The 19,824-nt window shown below is 44.3% G+C and overlaps 1 protein-coding gene across 5 annotated transcripts in view; it reads left to right on the top strand.

Moving 5' to 3' along the window:
* CDK5RAP2 (CDK5 regulatory subunit associated protein 2) overlaps positions 1-19,824 on the top strand; it is a 172,574-nt gene that overhangs the window by 21,952 nt on the left and 130,798 nt on the right. For 4 of the 5 annotated variants that reach the window (XM_030294528.1, XM_030294525.1, XM_030294524.1 and 1 more), the window contains exons 4-7: positions 7,260-7,370; positions 10,819-10,895; positions 17,786-17,909; positions 19,600-19,754. In XM_030294528.1, the coding sequence (XP_030150388.1) occupies positions 7,260-7,370; positions 10,819-10,895; positions 17,786-17,909; positions 19,600-19,754 (467 nt within the window). Of the gene's footprint in view, positions 1-7,259; positions 7,371-10,818; positions 10,896-16,566; positions 16,797-17,785; positions 17,910-19,599; positions 19,755-19,824 lie in introns of those variants that run through there. The other variant, XM_030294527.1, reaches the window with a different exon arrangement.

Here is a 19,824-nt window from a genome sequence, read left to right as displayed (position 1 = left end):
ATGTTGGATGAGCTTTGACAGATGTGTACTGCCTTATAGCCTGTCATAATCAAAGTATATATATATGTGTGTATATACACACATACATATTAATACACATATATATATTAAATGATTTTTTTTTTTTTTTGGTATATGTGTGTATATCCAGTTCTAGGCTCATGTAACCATCACCACAATTAGAATACAGAACATTCCATAATGCCAAAAAATTCCTATGTGCTGTCTCTTTGTGGTCAGACCTTTCTTCATCCCAGACCTCTGGCAGCTAATGTTCTGGTCTTAGTCCCTATAATTTTGTTTTTTCCAGATGTCTTATAAATGGCATCATACAGTAATATAATCTTTTGAGGCTGATTTCTTTCCCTTACCGTAAGGTCTCTGAAATTCATTCATGCTGTTGTGTGTGTATCATAGTTATTGATTATTAGTCCATCATATGGATGTACATTTTATTTATTCACCCTTTGAAGAACATTTAGGTTCTTTCCAGGTTTTGGTGGTTATTATTAAAGCTGTAGTAAACATTTGTGCACAGGTGTTTGGGTGAACATAGGTTTTTATTTCCCTAGGGTAAATCCCTAGGATGGGAATTGCTGAGTCATATGGTAAAGGTAGTGTGTGTGTGTGTGTGTGTGTGTGTGTGTGTGTGTGTGTGTGAGAGAGAGAGAGAGAGAGAGAGAGAGAGAGAGAGAGAGAGACTGCCAAATGGTTTTGCAAAGTGGTTGTGGCATTTTGCCTTCCTATCAGCAGAGTATGAGGTTTCCATTTGCTTCACATCCTCATCAGCATTAGGTATTCTCAATTCAAAAAAAATTTTTAGTCATTCTAATCAGTACTAAAACTCATTGTAGCTTTAATTTCCATTTTCCTAATGGCTGAAGGTGTGGAAAATCTTTTCTTGTGATTATTTGCCGTCTGTATGTCTTCTGTGAAGTTCCTTTGAAAATCTTTGGCCTGTTCTTTAGTTTGTTTGTTTGTTCGTTTAATTGGGTGGTTTTCTTACAGTTACATTTTGGGAGTTATTTGGGATACAGTTCCTACGTTGGATTTGTGATTTGCACAAATCCCAGTAGGTAGCTTTTCTAATCATTCTCTTAACACTGTTTTTCAAAGCAAATGTTTTAAAATTCTGATGAAGCCCAATTTATTGATTAAAAATTTTTTTTAAATGGATCATGCCTTTGGGATTATAGGTAAGAACTGTATAGCACTAGGTCTCAAGGATTGCCCTCTGTCTATTCTAAAAGTTAGATAATTTTATGTTATACATTTAGGTCTATGATCTAATTTAACTCCTGTTTAAAGTATGATAGGTTGAGGTTCATTTTTTTGGTAAATAGATGTCTAATTGTTGGGTCGAGGTTGATTATTTTGTAGGTGGATGTCCAGTTGTTCCAAAGCCATTTGTTGAAAATGAAAAAACTGCCCTTTCTCCATTGAATTGTATTTGTACTGTGAGAACTAATAAAAGAACTTTGCTTAGAATGCAGTTGGGTGCCAGCAGGGGGAGCTTTCAATCCGGTCTCTTGTCAGTGGCACAGCCAGCGGGAAGAGAGGGCTCCTTGCCTTCCCTTGCCTTGCTCTTAGATACTACTTTACTATCTTAGCAGGAGGCAGGAAGGTTTCTTACACCGGCAGCCTTTCACCCCCCCCTCCCCCACCCCCCGCAGCAGCCCAGCCATCCAATGAGAATCCACCATACTTCCAGCTCCCAGTTTACTCTAGTGGACTTTTAGTTTACAACAGCCCATCCCAACTCCCTCCCCCCCCCCCCCCAGCTTCTCTGTAAAAGAGCACTTCTCACCTTTATTCTCTGGGTTTGCGGGTGGGTCTGCAGCAGCTTGCTTGTCCTGGATTGCCATCTCTGCTATTCCTGAATGAACTCATCTTTTGCTGGTAGAATAAATGGCAGTTTTATTTTTAAGGTTAGCGGTTGCTTTGTCAAACACTAATTAGCTGGGGGCACCTGGGTGGCTCAGCCAGTTAAGCGTCCAACCCCTGATTTTGGCTCAGGTCATGATTTCGCGGTTCATGGGTTTGAGCCCCGCATAGGGCTCTGTGCCGACAGCGCAGAGTCGGCTTGAGATTCTGTCTCTCTCTTTTTCTCTGCCCCTTCCCCATTCTCTCTCTCTTTCTCCCTCTCCCCCACCCCCTCAAAAATAAATAAATAAATGTTAAAAAAAACTAATTGGCTGTAATTGTGTGGGTCTGTTTGTATAGTCTGTTTCTTTGGATTCTTTTTCAAAATTGTTTTCACCCATCTAGCTCTTTTACTGTTCCATGTAAATTTTATAATCAGCTTGTTTCTAACTATAAGAAATCCTGTGGGGATTTTGATTGGGATTGTGTTAAATCTATAGGTCAGTTTGGAGAGAATTGACATCTTTATTATATTGTCTTCCAGCTCATGAATTTGGTAAGCTTCTTCACTTATTTAAGTTCTTGATTTCTTCAGCATTTTGTGGTGTTAAGCATACTTCATGGTTTATTAGACTTATGTTTATGAATTTAAGTGTTTTGGAGGTATTGGAAAATGGTATTTAAAAAAGTTTCAGTTTCCAGTTGTTTGTTGTTAGTGTATTGAAATAACGCTTGATGTTTGCATTTTGACTTTGCTAAACTCACTTATGAATTCTGGGATCTTTTTTGTAGATTCCTTGGGATTTTCTACATAGATGATCATACTATCTTCCGATAAGGATGATTTTAGCTCTTCCTTTCCAAATCGAATGCCTTTATTTTTTCCCTTAACCTTATTACACTGGCTAGGACTTCAAATGCAATGTTAAATAGAAATTGTGAGAGTGGATATCCTTTTCCTTTTTTTTCTTTAAAAAAAAATTTTTTTTTTTAACGTTTATTTATTTTTGAGACAGAGAGAGACAGAGCATGAACAGGGGAGGGTCAGAGAGAGGGAGACACAGAATCTGAAACAGGCTCCAGGCTCTGAGCTGTCAGCACAGAGCCCGACGCGGGGCTCGAACTCACAGACTGCGAGATCATGACCTGAGCCAAAGTCGGATGCTCAACTGACTGAGCCACCCAGGCGCCCCACCTTTCCTTTTTCTTAGTGTTAGGGGAATAGCATTGTTTTCATGCGTTAATTAAATAGATAAACTATAAATATATATATTTATAAATGTATATATATTATTATTGATAAAGATATTTATACATTATATGATTAGGGATGATACATATATATATTGTATAGAAGACAGAGAGACAACGGGAAGCGGAAGGAAAGAGAGAAAGAGAAACAATAGAGAGACAGACAGAAGAGGGACAGAGGACAGAGGGAGACAGACAGAAAGAGAGACAAGAGAGGGAGAGAAACAGAGAGACAACGGGAAGCGGAAGGAAAGAGAGTAAAGAGAAGAGAGAGAGGATAATGGAGTAAAGAGAGGAGTAGAGGTTATAAAGTTATTAAAATAGATTTATACATGTATAATACAGGTATTATGGATATGAGACAATATATATATGTATATAATACATATATACAACTAATACATTTATAAATATATAATATATATTTATATATATTCATATATTTATAAATGTATATATATACATTTATAAATATATTATATATATTTATAAATGTATTAGTTCTTGTAAATACCCTGTAGCATAAAGGAAGTTTCCTTTACTCCTGGGTTTGCCAAGTATTTATCTTGAGTGGCTGTTCGGTTTTGTCAGATGTTTTTCTGCAGCTATTGATATCATATATTTTTTTTGTTCTTAGTTTTTTGGTCTGGTGGATTGCATGGATTGATTTTTGAATGTTGAATTAGAATTAGCTTTACATTCCTGGGATAAGTCCCACTCATGAAGTATTAATCTGTTTTTTCAGTTTGCTAAAATTTAGTTGAGGATTTTCCATTTATATTCATGGGTGACTTAATCTAGTTTTCTAAGTCATAGTTTTCTTGTAATGTTTTTGTCCGGTTTTGGTATCAGGGTAACATTGCCCTCTGTAAAATGAAGTGGCAAAGTTCCCTCACCTTCAGATTTCTGGAAGATATTGTATAGAAGTGGCATTATTCCTTCTTCCAATATTTGGTAGAAATTGCGACTGAAATAATTTTGTTTTGGAGTTTTCTTTTCTGGAGGGGTTTGAATTACAAATTCAGTTTTTAAAATAGATAGATACAAGACTATTCTGTATATCTATTTTTCTTTGGTGGATTTTGATAATTTGTACTTTTCTTGGAAATGTACTATTTCATCTGAGTTGTTCAATTTATATGCGTAGAGTTATATGCATTATTCTCTTACTATCCCTTTAATTGCTATGGGATCTGTTGTGATGACCTCTCTTTCATTTTTTGATATTGGTAATTTATGTCTTTTTCTTTTCTCTTTTTATCTTTGCCAGTCTTCATCAATCATTTGAAAGAAGCATCTTTTTAAATGATTTTTTTTTTCTGTTTTCCGGCTTTCCATTTTATTGTTTTCTGTTCTTATGTTTATTATATCTGTCATGTTGCTTGTGCGGGTTTATTTTGTTCTTATTATGGTTTCTTAAGGTAGAAGCTTAGATCGTTGATTTGAGACATTTCTTGTTTTCTAACACATTTTAAATAGTATAAATTTTCCCCAATCACTACTTTAACTGTACCCTACAAATTTTGATATACTTGTATTTCAAAATATATTGCATTTCAAAAGATAATTCAAAATATCTTCTGATTTCCCTTGAGATTTCCTCTCTGCCCCATGGATTGTTTAGAAATGTGTTAATTTCTAAGTATTTGGGTATTTTCCAATTTCTTTCAGTTACTGATTTCTACCTTAAGTTTATTATGGTCAGAGAACATGGTTTGATTTTCAGTTCTGTAAATTTGTTAAGGTTTGTTTTATGACCCAGGATATCCATGAGCATATCCATGAACAAGCAAAGTGAACCTATAGAAAGTTGCAAAATAGCACAACAACTGGGGCGCCTGGGTGGCTCAGTCAGTTAAGCATCTGACTTCAGCTCAGGTCATGATCTTCCAGTTCTTGGGTCCGAGTTTCGCATCGGACTCTGTGCTGCCAGCTCAGAGCCTGGGGCCTGCTTCGGATTCTGTGTCTCCCTCTCTCTCTGCCCCTCCCCTGCTTGTGCTCTCTCTCTCAAAAATAAATAAACATCAAAACAAAATTTTAAGGGGTGCCTGGGTGGCTCAGTTGGTTAAGCGGCCGACTGGCTCAGGTCGTGGTCTCGCTGTCTGTGGGTTCAAGCCCTGCGTCAGGTTCTGTGCTGACAGCTCAGAGCCTGGAGCCTGCTTCGGATTCTGTGTCTCCCTCCTCTCTGCCCTTCCCCTGCTAGCTCTCTGTCTCTTTCTCTCTTAAAAATAATAAACACTAAAAAAAAAAAAAAAAAAAAATTTAAAAACACAACAACCAATCATATATACTGCATCTGGATTCATCAGTTAGTATTTTGCTACGTTTGCTTTATTCTTTCTTTCTGTCTCTCCCCACTCATTAGAGAGTCAGTTGCAGACATCATGACAGCATCCCTATGTACTTGAGGATGTATCTCTCTTAGGACATTTTACAAAATTATAACACTATTACCTAATACAAAGTTGTTATTCAGATTCCCCACTTATCCTCATGGAGCTTTTTTCTTTTCTTTCTTTTTTTTTTTTAAATTCAAGATTTACTATATGATTTCATTGCACTTAGTAATCATGCCTCCATCACTTCCATTTATTTAGAAGAGTTCCCCAACTACTTTTACCTTAAGATTGTCATTAAGACTTTTGAAGGGTTCAGGCCTGCTGTTCCCTGCTGTTCTGCAAATGTCCTTATATTTGGATTCGTCAGATGGACTGCTTCATTAGGTGCAGGCTAAAGGTTGTGGGCAGGAACATTTAAAATGAAGTCGCTTGCTTTCAGTGCTTTGTTTCAGGAGACACTGCATGTCACTTTGCCCCATCACTAGTGACATTTAATATATTATCTTGATTTAGGTGGTGTCTACTGGATTCCTAAATTGTAATGGACCTTTTCCTTTAGTAATTAATAAGCCATCTGTGGGGTAATAACTGGGTGAATGTCATGTTCTCCAGTGATCTTTTATCAAATGCTTTTAACATTGATGATTCCTTTTTTTTTTAAGGTGTATTTTTGAGAGAGAGAGAGACAGAGAGACAGAGAGAGTGTGAGTGGGGGAGGGGCAGAGAGAGAGGGAGACCCAGAATCTGAAGCAGGCTTCAGGCTCTGAGCTGTCAGCACAGAGCCCGACGCGGGGCTCGAACTCCCAGACCTCAAGATCATGACCTGGGTCGAAGTTGGAGACCTAGCCGACTGAGCCACCCAGGCGCCCCTAACATTGATGATTCTTACCTGAATCAGTTATTACTGTCATGGTTGGATAATGGTGATTTCCTTTTTTTAAATTTGTTTTTATTTTTATTATTTTTTTAAAGTTTATTTATTCTGGGAGAAAGAGAAAGTGCAAGTGGGGAAAGGGCAGAGAGAAGGAGAGACAGAATCCCAAGCAGGCTCTGTGCCGGCAGCCCAATGCAGAGCTTGAACTCACAGATTCTAAGATCATGACCTGAGCTGAGATCAGGAGTTGAACGCTTAACCGACTGAGCCACCCAGGCACCCCTATTTTTATTTTTTTTTATTTAAAAAAAATTTTTTTTTTTCAATGTTTATTTATTTTTGGGACAGAGAGAAACAGAGCATGAACGGGGGAGGGGCAGAGAGAGAGGGAGACACGGAATCGGGAACAGGTTCCAGGCTCTGAGCCATCAGCCCAGAGCCCGACGCGGGGCTCGAACTCACGGACCGCGAGATCGTGACCTGGCTGAAGTCGGACGCTTAACCAACTGCGCCACCCAGGCGCCCCTATTTTTTATATTTTATTTTTTTTAATTTATTTTTTTTTATAATGGTGATTTTCTCTTTTATTCCTCTGCATTTACTAACTGGATTTCATTTGTGAAGAAGAGATTTGCCTTTCCTTTCCTTTTGTTTTCTTTCTTTTCCTTTCTTTCTTCCTTTCTTTACTTACTTATCAGCAGTGTGGAGTCATGAATTCTTTTCTTCAGTCATTATTCATTCAAGTGCTCAGATTGTCTTAAATTCGACTAGCGAGAACCACTTAATTCTGGGCTGGTACAATTGCAGCAAAGGTAAGTTTTCTCTAGTATTTAACATTTCAGTCCATTCGTAGCCTTAGGAGCTACAGGGATTAATGCAGGTACCGTCCTTCAGACCTTACTTTTGATAACCCTTCTGTGCTTATTTTCCAGCAAATCACTGAATTGAAGAAAGAAAACTTTAATTTAAAGCTCCGCATCTATTTCCTGGAGGAAAGAATGCAACAGGAATTTGATGGCCCCACCGAACACATCTATAAAACTGTGAGGTCCCACTTCCCACGGCCACACCTGGTTTTTTTCTCAGAGTCATTCCCAGCAGAAACTTGATTAACATTTGTTCTCCGAGTTAGCCTGAACAGACAGAGCTGCTTTCATTTAATCTGAATGGATTACAGGGAGCATAAAACAATAGGATGACCTTAATAGTAAGCAAAGAGTTGCAAGATTAATTTTAAGGGATTCTGTCTCTCTTTTTCAAATCCTAATTCTGATTTACTCTTTCTATCTCAGTTGCCTTTTCCTAATTATTCAGGATTGAGACAAAGGTGGTGAAATGGTGGAGTGCCTTTGGAATTGCGGCCTGCTGTTACCCACTAACTCGTGTAGCTGTAGGCAAGGCCCTTCAGCTCCCTGGGCTTGCTTTCGGAGTTAAGTGATAGTCCCTCTGTCACAGGGTTATTTGTGTGGATTAAAACGGAATGGCAGAGGAAAAGCCCTAGCACACAGTCAGTGCTTGGCGATGATCCTCGCTGTCTGACAGAGGCTTCCCTTGGCAGCCCGCAGTGAGGACCGTCAGCTGTCTGTGCCCTGGCTCTTCTGTATTCCTTGCGTGCTTGCTTGTGACGGTCAGAAAAGCGTCTGTTCCCATCTGAAGTCTTGACCTGGAGGCCTCTGCCTGAAAACAGACCTTGGTGCTGAAAGTTGAAAACAGAACTTGGCTTTCCTGAAAAGACATAAGTACAAACAATATTTCAGTGCCCATTTTTTGGCTTTCTCCAGCAGATTAGCCCCTGGCCCGGGGAATGTCTCCGTCTTTTCTCTTCTGAAGTTTGCACCACTGGAAACTTTTGAAGGGGGAAAAAGGACTCTCCTTGAGTTTCAGCAGATGGGACTTAAATGGGCTTGTCTTGAAGAAGGATTGTACTGTACTTCTGAGCCTTTTCAAGAATTGAAAAGCTCTCTTGTCCCTTAAGGCAGTTTTTTTTTTTTTTTTTTTTTTTTTTTTTTTCCCTTCAGTGTGGGGGGTGGAAAGGCAATGAGGATGTCACCTTTTCTGGAAGGGAGTGATGATGCAATCATAGTTTGAAGGAAAAACCAATAGCCTAAAACATTTTCTGTGTAAGTATGGTTACACACTTCTAGGGTGATAGGGAACCAAAGCGTGTTAATTGCTTGCTCTTTGTAAGCCACGGTCTTGGGCATTTGGACATTTATCATCTTATTTTAACTCTCAAGACAGCCTTGTGCAGTGGAGATCATCCTCATTTTACAGAAGAGGAAACTGAAGTTCAGGGAAGATCAGTAACTTGCTGGATGTCACAAAGCTACTATGAGAGGTGTATTCTGAATACAGGCCTGCCTCATTTTACTCTGCTGTTTAGCTTTTTTTTTTTTTTTCTTTACACTGTCTGATTAGATGACCTGATTTAATTATACTTTTATTTCAAGTTGTTGGATAGGTAGGTGTACATGGCTCAGAATTCAAAAAGCATCAAAGGAATACACTAGAGAGACTTTCATCCACCCTTGTCTCCTGGTTCCCCAGATCTAACCGATATTATTAATTATTTATGGAGAGGAATTTTATGTATGTACAAGCAGGTGTGTGTGTGGGTATAAATCTCCTTTTTACATAAACGCGGGCACGTTCTGTTCTGTACCTTGCATTTTTCTTTAATAATAAGGGTAAGGATATCTTTTCCTTAACAGTAGTGTAAGGGCGTCTTCATTCTCTTTTATAACGAAATTCCATTTTAAGCTTATAAGGTGTCTTGACTTATGGTTTGGAGACTGATTCCCATGTATTATAAGTTTATAACTTCAGGTATTGGGGCTTGAAAAATTGGTCTCGTGGACATGTTAGCTCTCCATCGTTTTAGGTCGGGGGTGCCAGTTAGTTCATCAGAAAGCAGTTTAGATTATCTGGTGTCAGTTCTTAAATGGAAACTCTCTGCCCTTCTTAGAACTGAAAAGGTGTCCTCTGTTTGAAGGCTGTTGCTGTAGGGGCCTCACAAAACCAGCTGAAGACCAGTGAACTGTCATGCAGTGATCTTTATGCAAAGATCAGCTTCTCCTAACAAAGTTTGGTCTCGTAGATGACTTCTTTAGTGCCTGTTGTTGACCGGGAAGGAGATAACGCACTGGGAGCCCCGTCTGCTAGGCTCTTCTCATTTGTGAGCTCATTTGCTCCTCAAATCCCCTATGTCAGGTAGGGCTTGTGTGTTTCATTGGCGCTCGAGTGGCCTGAGAGAAGAAACTTTGCTCTCTCACCTCCTGGACTTGTGCTTCCGAGGACGACTACAGGCTTGCACTTCCAGTTTCATAGTTGATGCCAGTGTGCAGGCAGGGCCCGTGTCTGCCTTGTTTACCACGCCGTCCTCAGCGCTTAGCCCCACGCCTGTCCTGTCACAGGTGATCGGTATATGTCTGCGACCAGCCCAGGTTAGCGGGTTGATTTCCATTCTGGCTGACTTCTCAGTCTCGGGTCCTCATTCCCCCAGGGCTGCTTGGCAGGAAGGTAGGAGGCGTGTCCCCTGAGATTATAAATTTTACCGGAAATGTGACTTTTATTTAAAATAACCCACATGGATTATGGATGTGAAATTGGCATGAATTATTAAAACAAAACAGGAGCAAGATTTCGGAGAAATCTTGGATTTATAGCAATCCTCCACCAGCTACGCACTCAGACCTCAGGCTCTAACTTGCGGGAGTTCATCTGCTATTCCACCTGGGATACATTCGTGGACAGGTTTGAGAAGCCCGCCACTGCCCCAGTGTCTCACACTGCGGTGTCTTTACCAGAGCTTCTGTCTTTGGGTTGTCACGTGAGTTAGAAGCCCGAGGCCACGTGTGACTCCCTTCGCTGCGGTCAGCTAAGAGGAGGACGTGTGGTTGGAGAACGCCGTGGTGGCCCTCATAGACAGCTTGCCCCACGCGGTTGTGGCTTTTTTGTAAGTGCCCCGAAATCTTACGCTGAAACGAGACAGGCAGTGGTGTGGCCTCCCACTTATCCATCCACGTGTTTTATTTACTTACTTATTTATTTATTTTGAGGCTGTAACACGTTCCCACTGCTACAGCCACCACATGCGTGATTGTAAACAAGCAGAAGTAATTGCCTTGGAATGGGAAAAGCAAACTGCAGAATTGCTTGTAAATTTGCCTGGCGGAGGGCAAACCATTTTTAAATCAGCCTCACTTGTATGACATTTATGCCTCAGTGTTTGAGTGCTCTGGCTGTTAGAAGCTTGGAAAATTTACATAATTGTTCCAAGTCTTGAGGAATCCAGGGCTTCCTTTTGAGACCACCAGTGTTTAATAATTCCCTTCTCCCTGTGCCCTGAGGCTAATGAGGTTTTGAATCTAGCATCTGCCTATTATAAGCGTCCTGTAAGTTAGTCTGTGCGGAAAGCTGTTTCCCCACCGCGCACGTTCTGGGGTCCCGTATTTCACGTTGTTTCTTTTCTTTCCTAATCTTGACTGGAAGAACATCGAACTGAAGGTGGAAGTGGAGAGTCTGAAGCGGGAGCTCCAGGAGAGGGAGCAGCTTCTCATCAAAGCCTCGTGAGTACCTGTCGTCCTGTCACAAGCTTGCAGGGTGCCCGGGGTTCCGGGGGGTGGAGGCTGGCTGGGTCCATAGAACACAGCCTTGTGTTTTCTGAGCCAGTTGTTTTCCCACTGGGCCCTGAGGACCCCAAGGAGGTGTCTGTTTTTGTTGAATTACTTTTCAACAAACTTTTGAAGTGTGATATACTTAACAGGGAAAACGATGTGATCTTAAGTGTGCAGATGGCGAATTTGCACTAAAAACACACCTGTGGGGCCACCATCCAGATGGAAAACCGGAACATCACCCACCCCCCAGAAGTCCCCTTCTCCACCAAGATAACCACTGTGCGGAACACTGATGGCATCGGTGTTTAGTTCTGCCCATTTTTGAACTTGATAGGAATGGAGTCCCGTACCGTACACGCCCCCCTTTGTGTCTGGCCTCTTTTCCTCAGCAGCGTTTGTGGGATCCACCCACGTCCTTAATTCTATCAGCAGCTCATTCATTTTCATTGCGGTAAAGGCCCTAGGGGCTTGCAGGAATCCTGAGGGACTCTGGTGAGTGAGGCTGGGACGCAGAGGGTAGGGCTTTAACCAGAGGAACTTGTTTTTGTATCTGTTTAATGCACTAGGGTCTCTTACAATATTTTGTTTAAAAGAGGTGCTCTGCTTAAAACACGTTTGAGAAGTATTATTTTAATTAATCAAATAGTTAAATATTTGTCGAACAACAAGCCCAGTTCAGAGAATACAGTCGATGACTTGATTGGTTATTCATTCATTCGTAAACATTTATTATGTAATTGTGCCGCGTAGCGAGGATTTGAAAAGAGACGTCCCCCCACTTCAGCCTTGTAGCACGCTTGTAGACAGAGTATAATGGGGGCACGGCGACAAGAGGGCGTTTGTGGGTCTGTTGGGACACCGAAGTATACGGTTTTGCTTGGTGAGAGTGGAATGAGGCTTGCCGGGGCTGACCCACCTTCCACCAGGGATCTGGCTGAAAGCTTGGGTGGAGGCACACCATTTGTCTTGGTAGCTGAGCTCCTGCTGGATCATGGACTCTTTGGCTTAGGGCACAGCTGCACCGCTCTGGGCCGGGTCATATCATTCCTTTCATTGTCATGCGGCCAGCAGCTGGAAGTTGGGCTGCTGCTGGCTTCGAGGACACTAGGGGCTCCCCGGCCCAGACCTCCCTCGCTTATTGCCGATCTTGTACGCTTGGTATTTTCTGAACGAGTGAGTGAATGAATGAAGGAATGAATGAGAAAACTCGACTGATAAGTTTTTGTTTTTGATGGCTGCTGTTGCACATTTTTTGTTTGTTTTTGTTTTTTGGTTTTTGGTTTTTTTGAAGCACATCATTCTCTGGCACGAAGTCAAGTCAACTTTACCAAGTCTGGAGGTCAGTAGTAGAATTTGAATTTGGTCTGTTTCGTGCTCAGCGCCCTGCCTGCTGCAGGTCTTGGCTAGGACTTGCCGTTAGCGGGCGAGTACACGCTGAAACCCGAACTCACAAAGGCTGTGTGCGCTCCTCCATACCACACACGGGGCTGAATGTTTTCAGGGCTCGTGCACGCATTTGTGGGCGTAGATTCCCCAAGCTGCCCACGCAGACCTTTTTGGTCTGACTAGTTTTTTTTTTTTTTTTTTTTAACGTTTATTTTTTGAGACAGAGAGAGACAGAGCATGAATGGGGGAGGGTCAGAGAAAGAGGGAGACACAGAATCGGAAACAGGCTCCAGGCTCTGAGCTGTCAGCACAGAGCCCGACGCAGGGCTCGAACTCACGGACCGCGAGATCGTGACCTGAGCCGAAGTCGGACGCTTAACTGACTGAGCCACCCAGGCGCCCCTGGTCTGGCTAGTTTTATTAATTTATCCAGAAAAGATTTATTAAGCAGCTGTTCTGTGCTGCACTGGGCTAGGCTCCCGGGGATGCAGTGGTGATCCAGACAGGCTTGCATTCTAGAAGGGGCGATGGTGATAAAATACTCGGGATGGTAAGCGGATAAATACCAAGTGGGAAAAGAGCCGTGAGGAAGACAGAGGCAGCGGGGAGTGTTGACAGGGTAGGAACAGGTCCGTCAATAGAGACGTATTGCAAGGAAGGGGCCCTGAGGGGGGAGCACTTAGGTGAGGTCTGAGGAGCAAGTAGGAATTAGCTGGTGCACGTGCAGTCCGAGGGAATATGGGAAGTCTGGGGAGGTCTGTGTCTTGTCCTGCAGGGTCTTGAAGCCACAGCAGAGATTATCCCAGATAAACGGGAAGAAGTCACGGGTTTGAGCAGCTGACACAATCAGATTTAGTTTTGTGGAGGTCACTGGATGCGGAGAGGAAGGCACTTCGTAGACGGAGCGCGGGGCGGGGAGGCAGGGAGACCAGTCAGGAGGCTCGTCCGGTAGTTCAGGTGAGAGGCTAGCGATGGCGAGGGGTGGGCGGCCTGGAGAGGCGTCTGGTGAGCAAAATCAACAGGGCTGGGCCACGGATGGGGAGGGGGATGTCAAGGCTGACTCCTAGGCCAGGGGCTAAGATCTCGAGCTCTGTGAAGAGTGTTCGCGACGACGTAGCTGCTCCGCCGGCGTTCTCCCTGCCAGTGCCTCGTCTGACACACGTTCCTTGTCTGGCTCACGGATACTGAACACGTTCTGTTCCCGCTGCTCTGGCTTGGCCCTGGCGGCCCCTTCTGCTTTTCCTGTCGCCTAGCTGACACCGAGGCTCGGGGTGAGCCCCGCCTGGCTGCCTGTAGCCCACGTTTCCATCCCTTCACAAGCTTCTCTGGCAGAGAATCACACTCCCGCGTGTGTGCCGGCACTTTATAGTTTATAAGACCCATTTGCATCCGTTTGGATGCCATCGTTCTCCTGGGAGCCAGGCAAATCTCGAGGAAAGCCTCCTTGTGGACAGGGTGGGGTTTAGGCCTGAGAAGGGAAGGACTGTGACCAGCACCACTCAGGCGGGATGATTGGAGCTGGGATGAGAACGCAGGTCCCTGACTTTGGGTCCAGCCCTGATTTCATATGCTTTTTTCTCTTTTTTTCCGTGGACCTTTTTTTTTTTTTTTTTTAAAGTGTATTTATTTATTTATTTTGAGAGAGAGAGAGAGCGAGCATGAGCGGGGGAGGAACAGAGAGAGAATCCCAACAGGTTCCGTGCTGTCAGCCTGGAGCCCCATGTGGGGCTCAAACCATGAACCGTGAGATCATGACCTGAACTGAAACCAAGAGACAGACGCTTAACTGAGTGAGCCACCCAGGTGCCCCTCGTATGCTCTTTTTAATTTTCACGTGTGTGATTCTTGTTTCTGCAACACGACTGCACCTCTTCTAAGGCCAAGAGCCTCTTCTCCTTCAGCGCAGCGTGGGGCACCTCCGCCGTTCCTACTCCGTGGGCCCCTTGTGCGTGCTGTGTGCTGTAGGACCCGCACGGTGTCTGTCACATCCCTGCTAAGTGTGCCTTTCCCTGCCCCCAACTGCCCAGCACCTACAGGCGTGTGTAGGTACATTCTTGGTGACGGAAAAAATACCTTTGTTAATGCCCTCAACTCCCTTTTTCACTTTTACGGTGTTTTTTTTTTTTTTTTTTTGGTGGGGGTTGGGCAGGAGATGGGGACCTGTCACAGGAAAAGCACCTGCTTTTTCTCCAGAACTATAATTAGAATGGAAAGAATCAAGAGGAAAGGGTGATGGTTAAAAAGGGTAGCAGGGGTGATATTTATAGAAGGTTCTCTTTTGTATCGGGTGGAATGCTGGTTTAGACCACTTTGTCCCCACCTTTCTTCGCCTTAGGTCTTGCTCTCCATCTCGTCTGTTGGCCCAGATTCTATAAGGAGAGACAGGGTAGGGGGAGCAGACTGCCATTTATTCTACTTTGCCCCAGACCCTGTGTCTGGCACTTGACCTGCTTTATGGCTTTATCAGTTTCACAACAGTGATGTGAGGCAGCCGGCATTCTCATCTGAGTGCAGGGGAAACTGGGGCCTGGAGGAGTTGGAGGGCCGGCTCAGGTGGGTGACAGATCCTGGGCCCGTCTGGCTCTGGAGCCCGCTCTGCCTTGCTGGGGGGCGGGAAACACGTATGTGTGCTGGGTCTCCATTGTTGTACTTATCAGTTACAGTAAGGGGACATTAAAAACAAAGGCAGACATATTGTCGGGAGTAAATTTTATCTCTGTAGCTTTAAAGCACAAACAAAAATAATAATTCCATTAGTAGAGGAAAATTGCACCATACTGCCGAGTATAAATTTTATTGCTACAGTAACTGTAAAATACAAAGATGATAAATGAAAAGTTGGAACATTTATTATTGGGGATATATTTTATTGGTATAACTAAAATGCAAACAAACTGAATAATACCAGCACTTGTTAGAAACTGTAGTCCGCCTCTTGCCAGTGTATATGATTCTGACTATAAAACACCGAGGTTCGTTGTGGGCGGACGGGAGGGAGACGACGTGTTTGCCCTCTCTGGGCGGGGGGGGGGGAACCATTCCCTAGAGGGGGCTCTGTGAAGCCCAGGGCTAAAACACTGCTGGTGGTTAGTGGGAATTCAGGACTGGAAAAATCCCGTATCCGCGGCTCAGGAGGAAGAGCCTCTAGCCTTGTGTGTGGTATCAGCCGTGTGCCGTGTCTTCTGAGGAACGACAGAAACGACCGAATCGCGGGGAACTCCAGACGTCACTGATGGAGAAATAGGCCGAGGGAACCGGGGCTGCGCACATCACATGGCATTGGAGGGGAAGTGGCGGCCCGGTTCTGGCCGGAGAATGACCTGTCTCAGCTCAGAGGGGTAGACGGAGGCCTCTCCGGGCATCTCAGCAGGGGCTGGTGCTGTGGTGGCCACAGGGCCAGCAGGTGGCGCTCAGATCGGGGGAGAAGGGCGCCGTGCCGTGGCCACCACACGTGTTAGCACGTGCGTTCTAAGAGGCAAGCGTGTCACTTTTCAAGTGAGGAACCTGAGGCGTAAGGGGTGATTTGCCCAGAGTCACATTGAGGACATGAGACAGTGTAAATTTGGAAGCAGATCTGTTCAGGCTTCAGAGTCCATGTTCGTTCTTGCAGTTGAACGTTGAATTCCATTAAAATGATGTCATGACACTGGGGCCTTCTGAGGGCCTGTTGGCGAAAGGAAGCAAGATATGAATAAAGTCTTTATTCGTAGGCAGCTCCTGTTTGATGCTTGGACGGCAAGTATGGCCCTCTTGACTTTCCATTGTTCTCAGTCAAAAATTCACATGGCCCGTGCATGTGAGCGTCTGATCACATGGCACTTGGTTGGGAACATTTCATATGCCCCCTAAAGTAGGGCACGGGAGGCTGGCGGTGAATAAATTTGTTCTGTTGCAGTTTTTCTGAGAAGCCAGCTTTAGGTGGAGCCGTTTCCTTTATGATTCTGCCTTCTGCCAACCTGCAGTCGTTTAGAAATCTGCGGAGATGCGCTCCGAGTAAATGTCCCACAAGGTCGTATCTGACGGTTTTTCTTTTGAGGAGGACCCCGATGAGAGGCGTCAGGCGTTGGGGTCCTGTGTCAGGCTTTGGTGCGCCGTCCCCACCGGTCCTGGCCCGCTGGACGGCTAACATTCCGTGCTGTCCAGCAGCGTGAACTCTGCACTTGACGGAGCGTGGGCTGCCTGCGTAGCCTCCTGGCCTCACGCCCGGAGTGGTGGCTGGGGCTCACAGGTGGGGCACGCTGTGTTTAAAATGCTCTTCCCTCCAGTTGGCAAAAGACGCCGTAGAAAAGCCCTCGATCCCTCAGATTTCTTTCCGTCGCGTGCTGTTCCTTTGCGCGTTGGTTCGTTGGACCAGCTCTCCCCCTCTCCTACCGCAGGTGGAGGTGTACTTTGCCGGAAGTTTCCTGGTGGGAGAGTCGGCAGTGGCTGTCAGGAGTCTTACAAGTGTGCTTACCCTTTGACCCGGTAATTCCCTCTGTGGAAACTGACCCTGGGAGATCACCGGGTCGTATATATGCAAGGATGCTCTTATTATAATGTTGCTTATGAGATGATAACAACACTAACATGTATTGGAGTACTTTGTACTCAAGATATGAATAAAGCCTTTATTTGCACTGTCCTCAGAGCTTTAGAAGTGTTTTCAGACAAATGTGTAAAATCAGAAATCATCTAAATATTTTTACACGAGGGGATTGATGTGTGTCGGCTCTACTTCGATAAAAAAATAGGGGATTGATTTAATACACTCTAGTATATTTCATACAGTGAATTAATATGTAGCCTTTAAAAATGGTAGAGATTTATGTTTATTGACACAGAAGGATGTTTATGGTGTAGTAAGTAGTAAAGTCAGATCATGGATATATATTATATGGTTGGTTCTGTTTTTGTAGAAAGTGTCTGAAAGGCTACATGCTAAAATGTTAACTTAGTTTTTCTGGCTGATAAGATTATAGATGATTCTTACTTCTTTCTTAATTTGTGTTTATATATATGTATTTTACATAGAGGTATGATTGACATATACCATGTAAGTTCAAGGTGTACATGTTGACTGATTTTGATACATTCATATACTTCACTGTGTATTTGAATTACAAATATTAATTTAAAAAAAGGGGCACCAGGTGACTCAGTTGGTTGAGCATCTGACTCTTGGTTTCGGCTCAGATCATGATCCCAGGGTCGTGGGATCAAGCCCCACGTCAGGCTCCACGCTAAGTGTGGAGTCTGCTTAAGATTCCTTCTCTCTCCCTCTGCCCCCTCTCCACTTGATTTCTCTCTCTCTCTCTCAAAAAAATAAATAAAAATAAAAATTGAAAACAACAACCACAAGACTCCACAGGTCTGTGGGAGAAATGGCTAACAAATATTCCTTGTCTCTTTGGGGCCACTGAAACCACCCTCTGACTGTCCCCACATGGATTTTACACTTTTGCTTCTTTTTGCAGTAAAGCAGTTGAGAGCCTGGCTGAAGGGGGTGGCTCCGAAGTGCAGCGGGTGACAGAAGATGCCCAGAAGAAGGTGCGGCAGGTCGAAGAGCTCCTGAACGAGAGAATATTCCATCTAGAAGAGGCAAGTCTGGACGCCCCGAGGAGGATGTGTTCTTGCAGTGGGTTAATAGTGGAGGGAGCAGAATTTTGTTCCCTCTTTCACAAACTTGCAGACTTGCAGCAGAAATGAGAGCCACCCTTATTCAGCATCTCACGGGTTCCAGCCCTGTCCCAGGCGCCTGGTACACCCTGCGTCCTGGTTGTCGTCTCGATGCTTACAGACGAGGATGCCGGAGTACAGAAAGACTAACGAGTCTAAGTTTGATCCTGGATTCCATTTTACGACTGCTGACTTCAAAGCCTGCGTTCTTGATGCAACACCGCCTTTCTTACCTCGTTTAGTCTCTTTATTTTTCCAGAGGAGGAAACTGAGGCCCAGAGAGGGGAAGGAGTCCCCTAACATGCGCTAAGCCTGGAAGCAGATTCCGATTCGCAGGCCCTCGCGTGCCCGGGCAGCCCTGTGTCTGGTCCCGGCCTCCATCCCCCGTCACCCCAGTGCTCACTGAGTGCCCTTTCCCGGGAGGCACTGAGTGTAGCTCCTCCTCCTGCTTGTTCCCAGGCGCTTGCTGTGCCCTTGATGGGAAGCAGCATGTGTCTCGGCTAAAAAATCCTGGCTCCTAGACGTTGAAAGTTTCCCTCCGTATTAAGCTAGTACGAAGTGACACTCGTCACTCAATTCTTGGTCTTTGAGGTCTGTCGTGTCATCTCACTTTCTCCCCCTGAAACCCTGACTCTTCTTGGATATGAGGAGGAACGCAGCACAAAGCCTGCTGGACACAGAAAGACGCACGGGTCACTATACTTGCAGCTCGTAGTGGGCTTTCCGTTCCCAGTGTTCACAGTAGCCCCTGTGGACCGAAGGGCAGGGAAGAAGCAGCCAGTGCTTTTGTTTCGGTTCGTTTCGTTTTGTTTTCTTGAGCTTCCTGTGATGCAGCAGGCATTTGACAGTCACACAGCAACTCTTTGATGGGGTGGTGGTGGTCCCTGTTTCACAGATAAGCTGGGGCTCAGAGACGCTAGGTGGCTACCCAGTGTCCCACAGCAAAGAAGTAGGAGAGCTGGGTTTTGAACCCAGTTTGATTTGACTTTTATCTTTGTGATGTAACCAGAGACGGTTGGCACTGGGAGATCCAGATGTCTCCCCAGGACACTTTGCTGAGCACCAGGGCCCTTTTCCCCAACACGGGCCCTGCCTCTGTGATTTAGATCCTTCCCCTGTTGGCCTCTCGGAGCTCTCAGGAAGAACGTAGTCCTTCAGCACCCACATCACCTTGGAGATTCAGAAAATGCATTTGAGAATCGTGTAGTCATTATCTTAAAAGAAATAGTGAGGGGGCGGTGGGGTGTGGGATGAATTTGTATGGAGATTCTGGGGACTCTGGAATTTATGTGTGTTTAGGTATTGAGAGGCACATTTCTCCTTGTTCTCACTGAAGCTGTAAATATTGATCCGATTCTTCAAACCCAAAAATACAGTTTTTGTAGACTTGAGTCTTTTCCATTGGAAATGCCTATTACTCTTCAGGTTACAAGAGGGAGAAAATGGCTGGCAAATGTATTTATTACTGATTCTCCCCATGTATAGTACAATGCAGGGAGGGGAAATGTGCCGGAGAAAAAGTCATAAATATTTATATTTTAATCCAATTTCCTTTCAAAATGTTCCCAATTGTATTGAAAAATTGCATCAAATGCATTTCATTTAACTCTAGGATGTGAAAGCCGCCCAGGCAGAACTGGAAAAGGCCTTTGCGGGGACAGAGACAGAGAAGGCTCTTCGGTTGAGCCTGGAAAACAAGCTCTCGGAGATGAAGAAGAGGCACGAGGTGGCCTTGGACATGACTGTGGTCCTGGAGCAGAAAGACAGGTCTGGCTCTTGTCTCTGCCACGCACTGACATTCATCTATCGGGCAGCATGGCCAGAGGGTTGTTCCCTT

This window comes from Lynx canadensis, chromosome D4 (assembly GCF_007474595.2).
Source record: "Lynx canadensis isolate LIC74 chromosome D4, mLynCan4.pri.v2, whole genome shotgun sequence".
Lineage (NCBI taxonomy): Eukaryota > Metazoa > Chordata > Mammalia > Carnivora > Felidae > Lynx > Lynx canadensis.
This window is presented reverse-complemented; position numbering and strand designations above follow the sequence as displayed.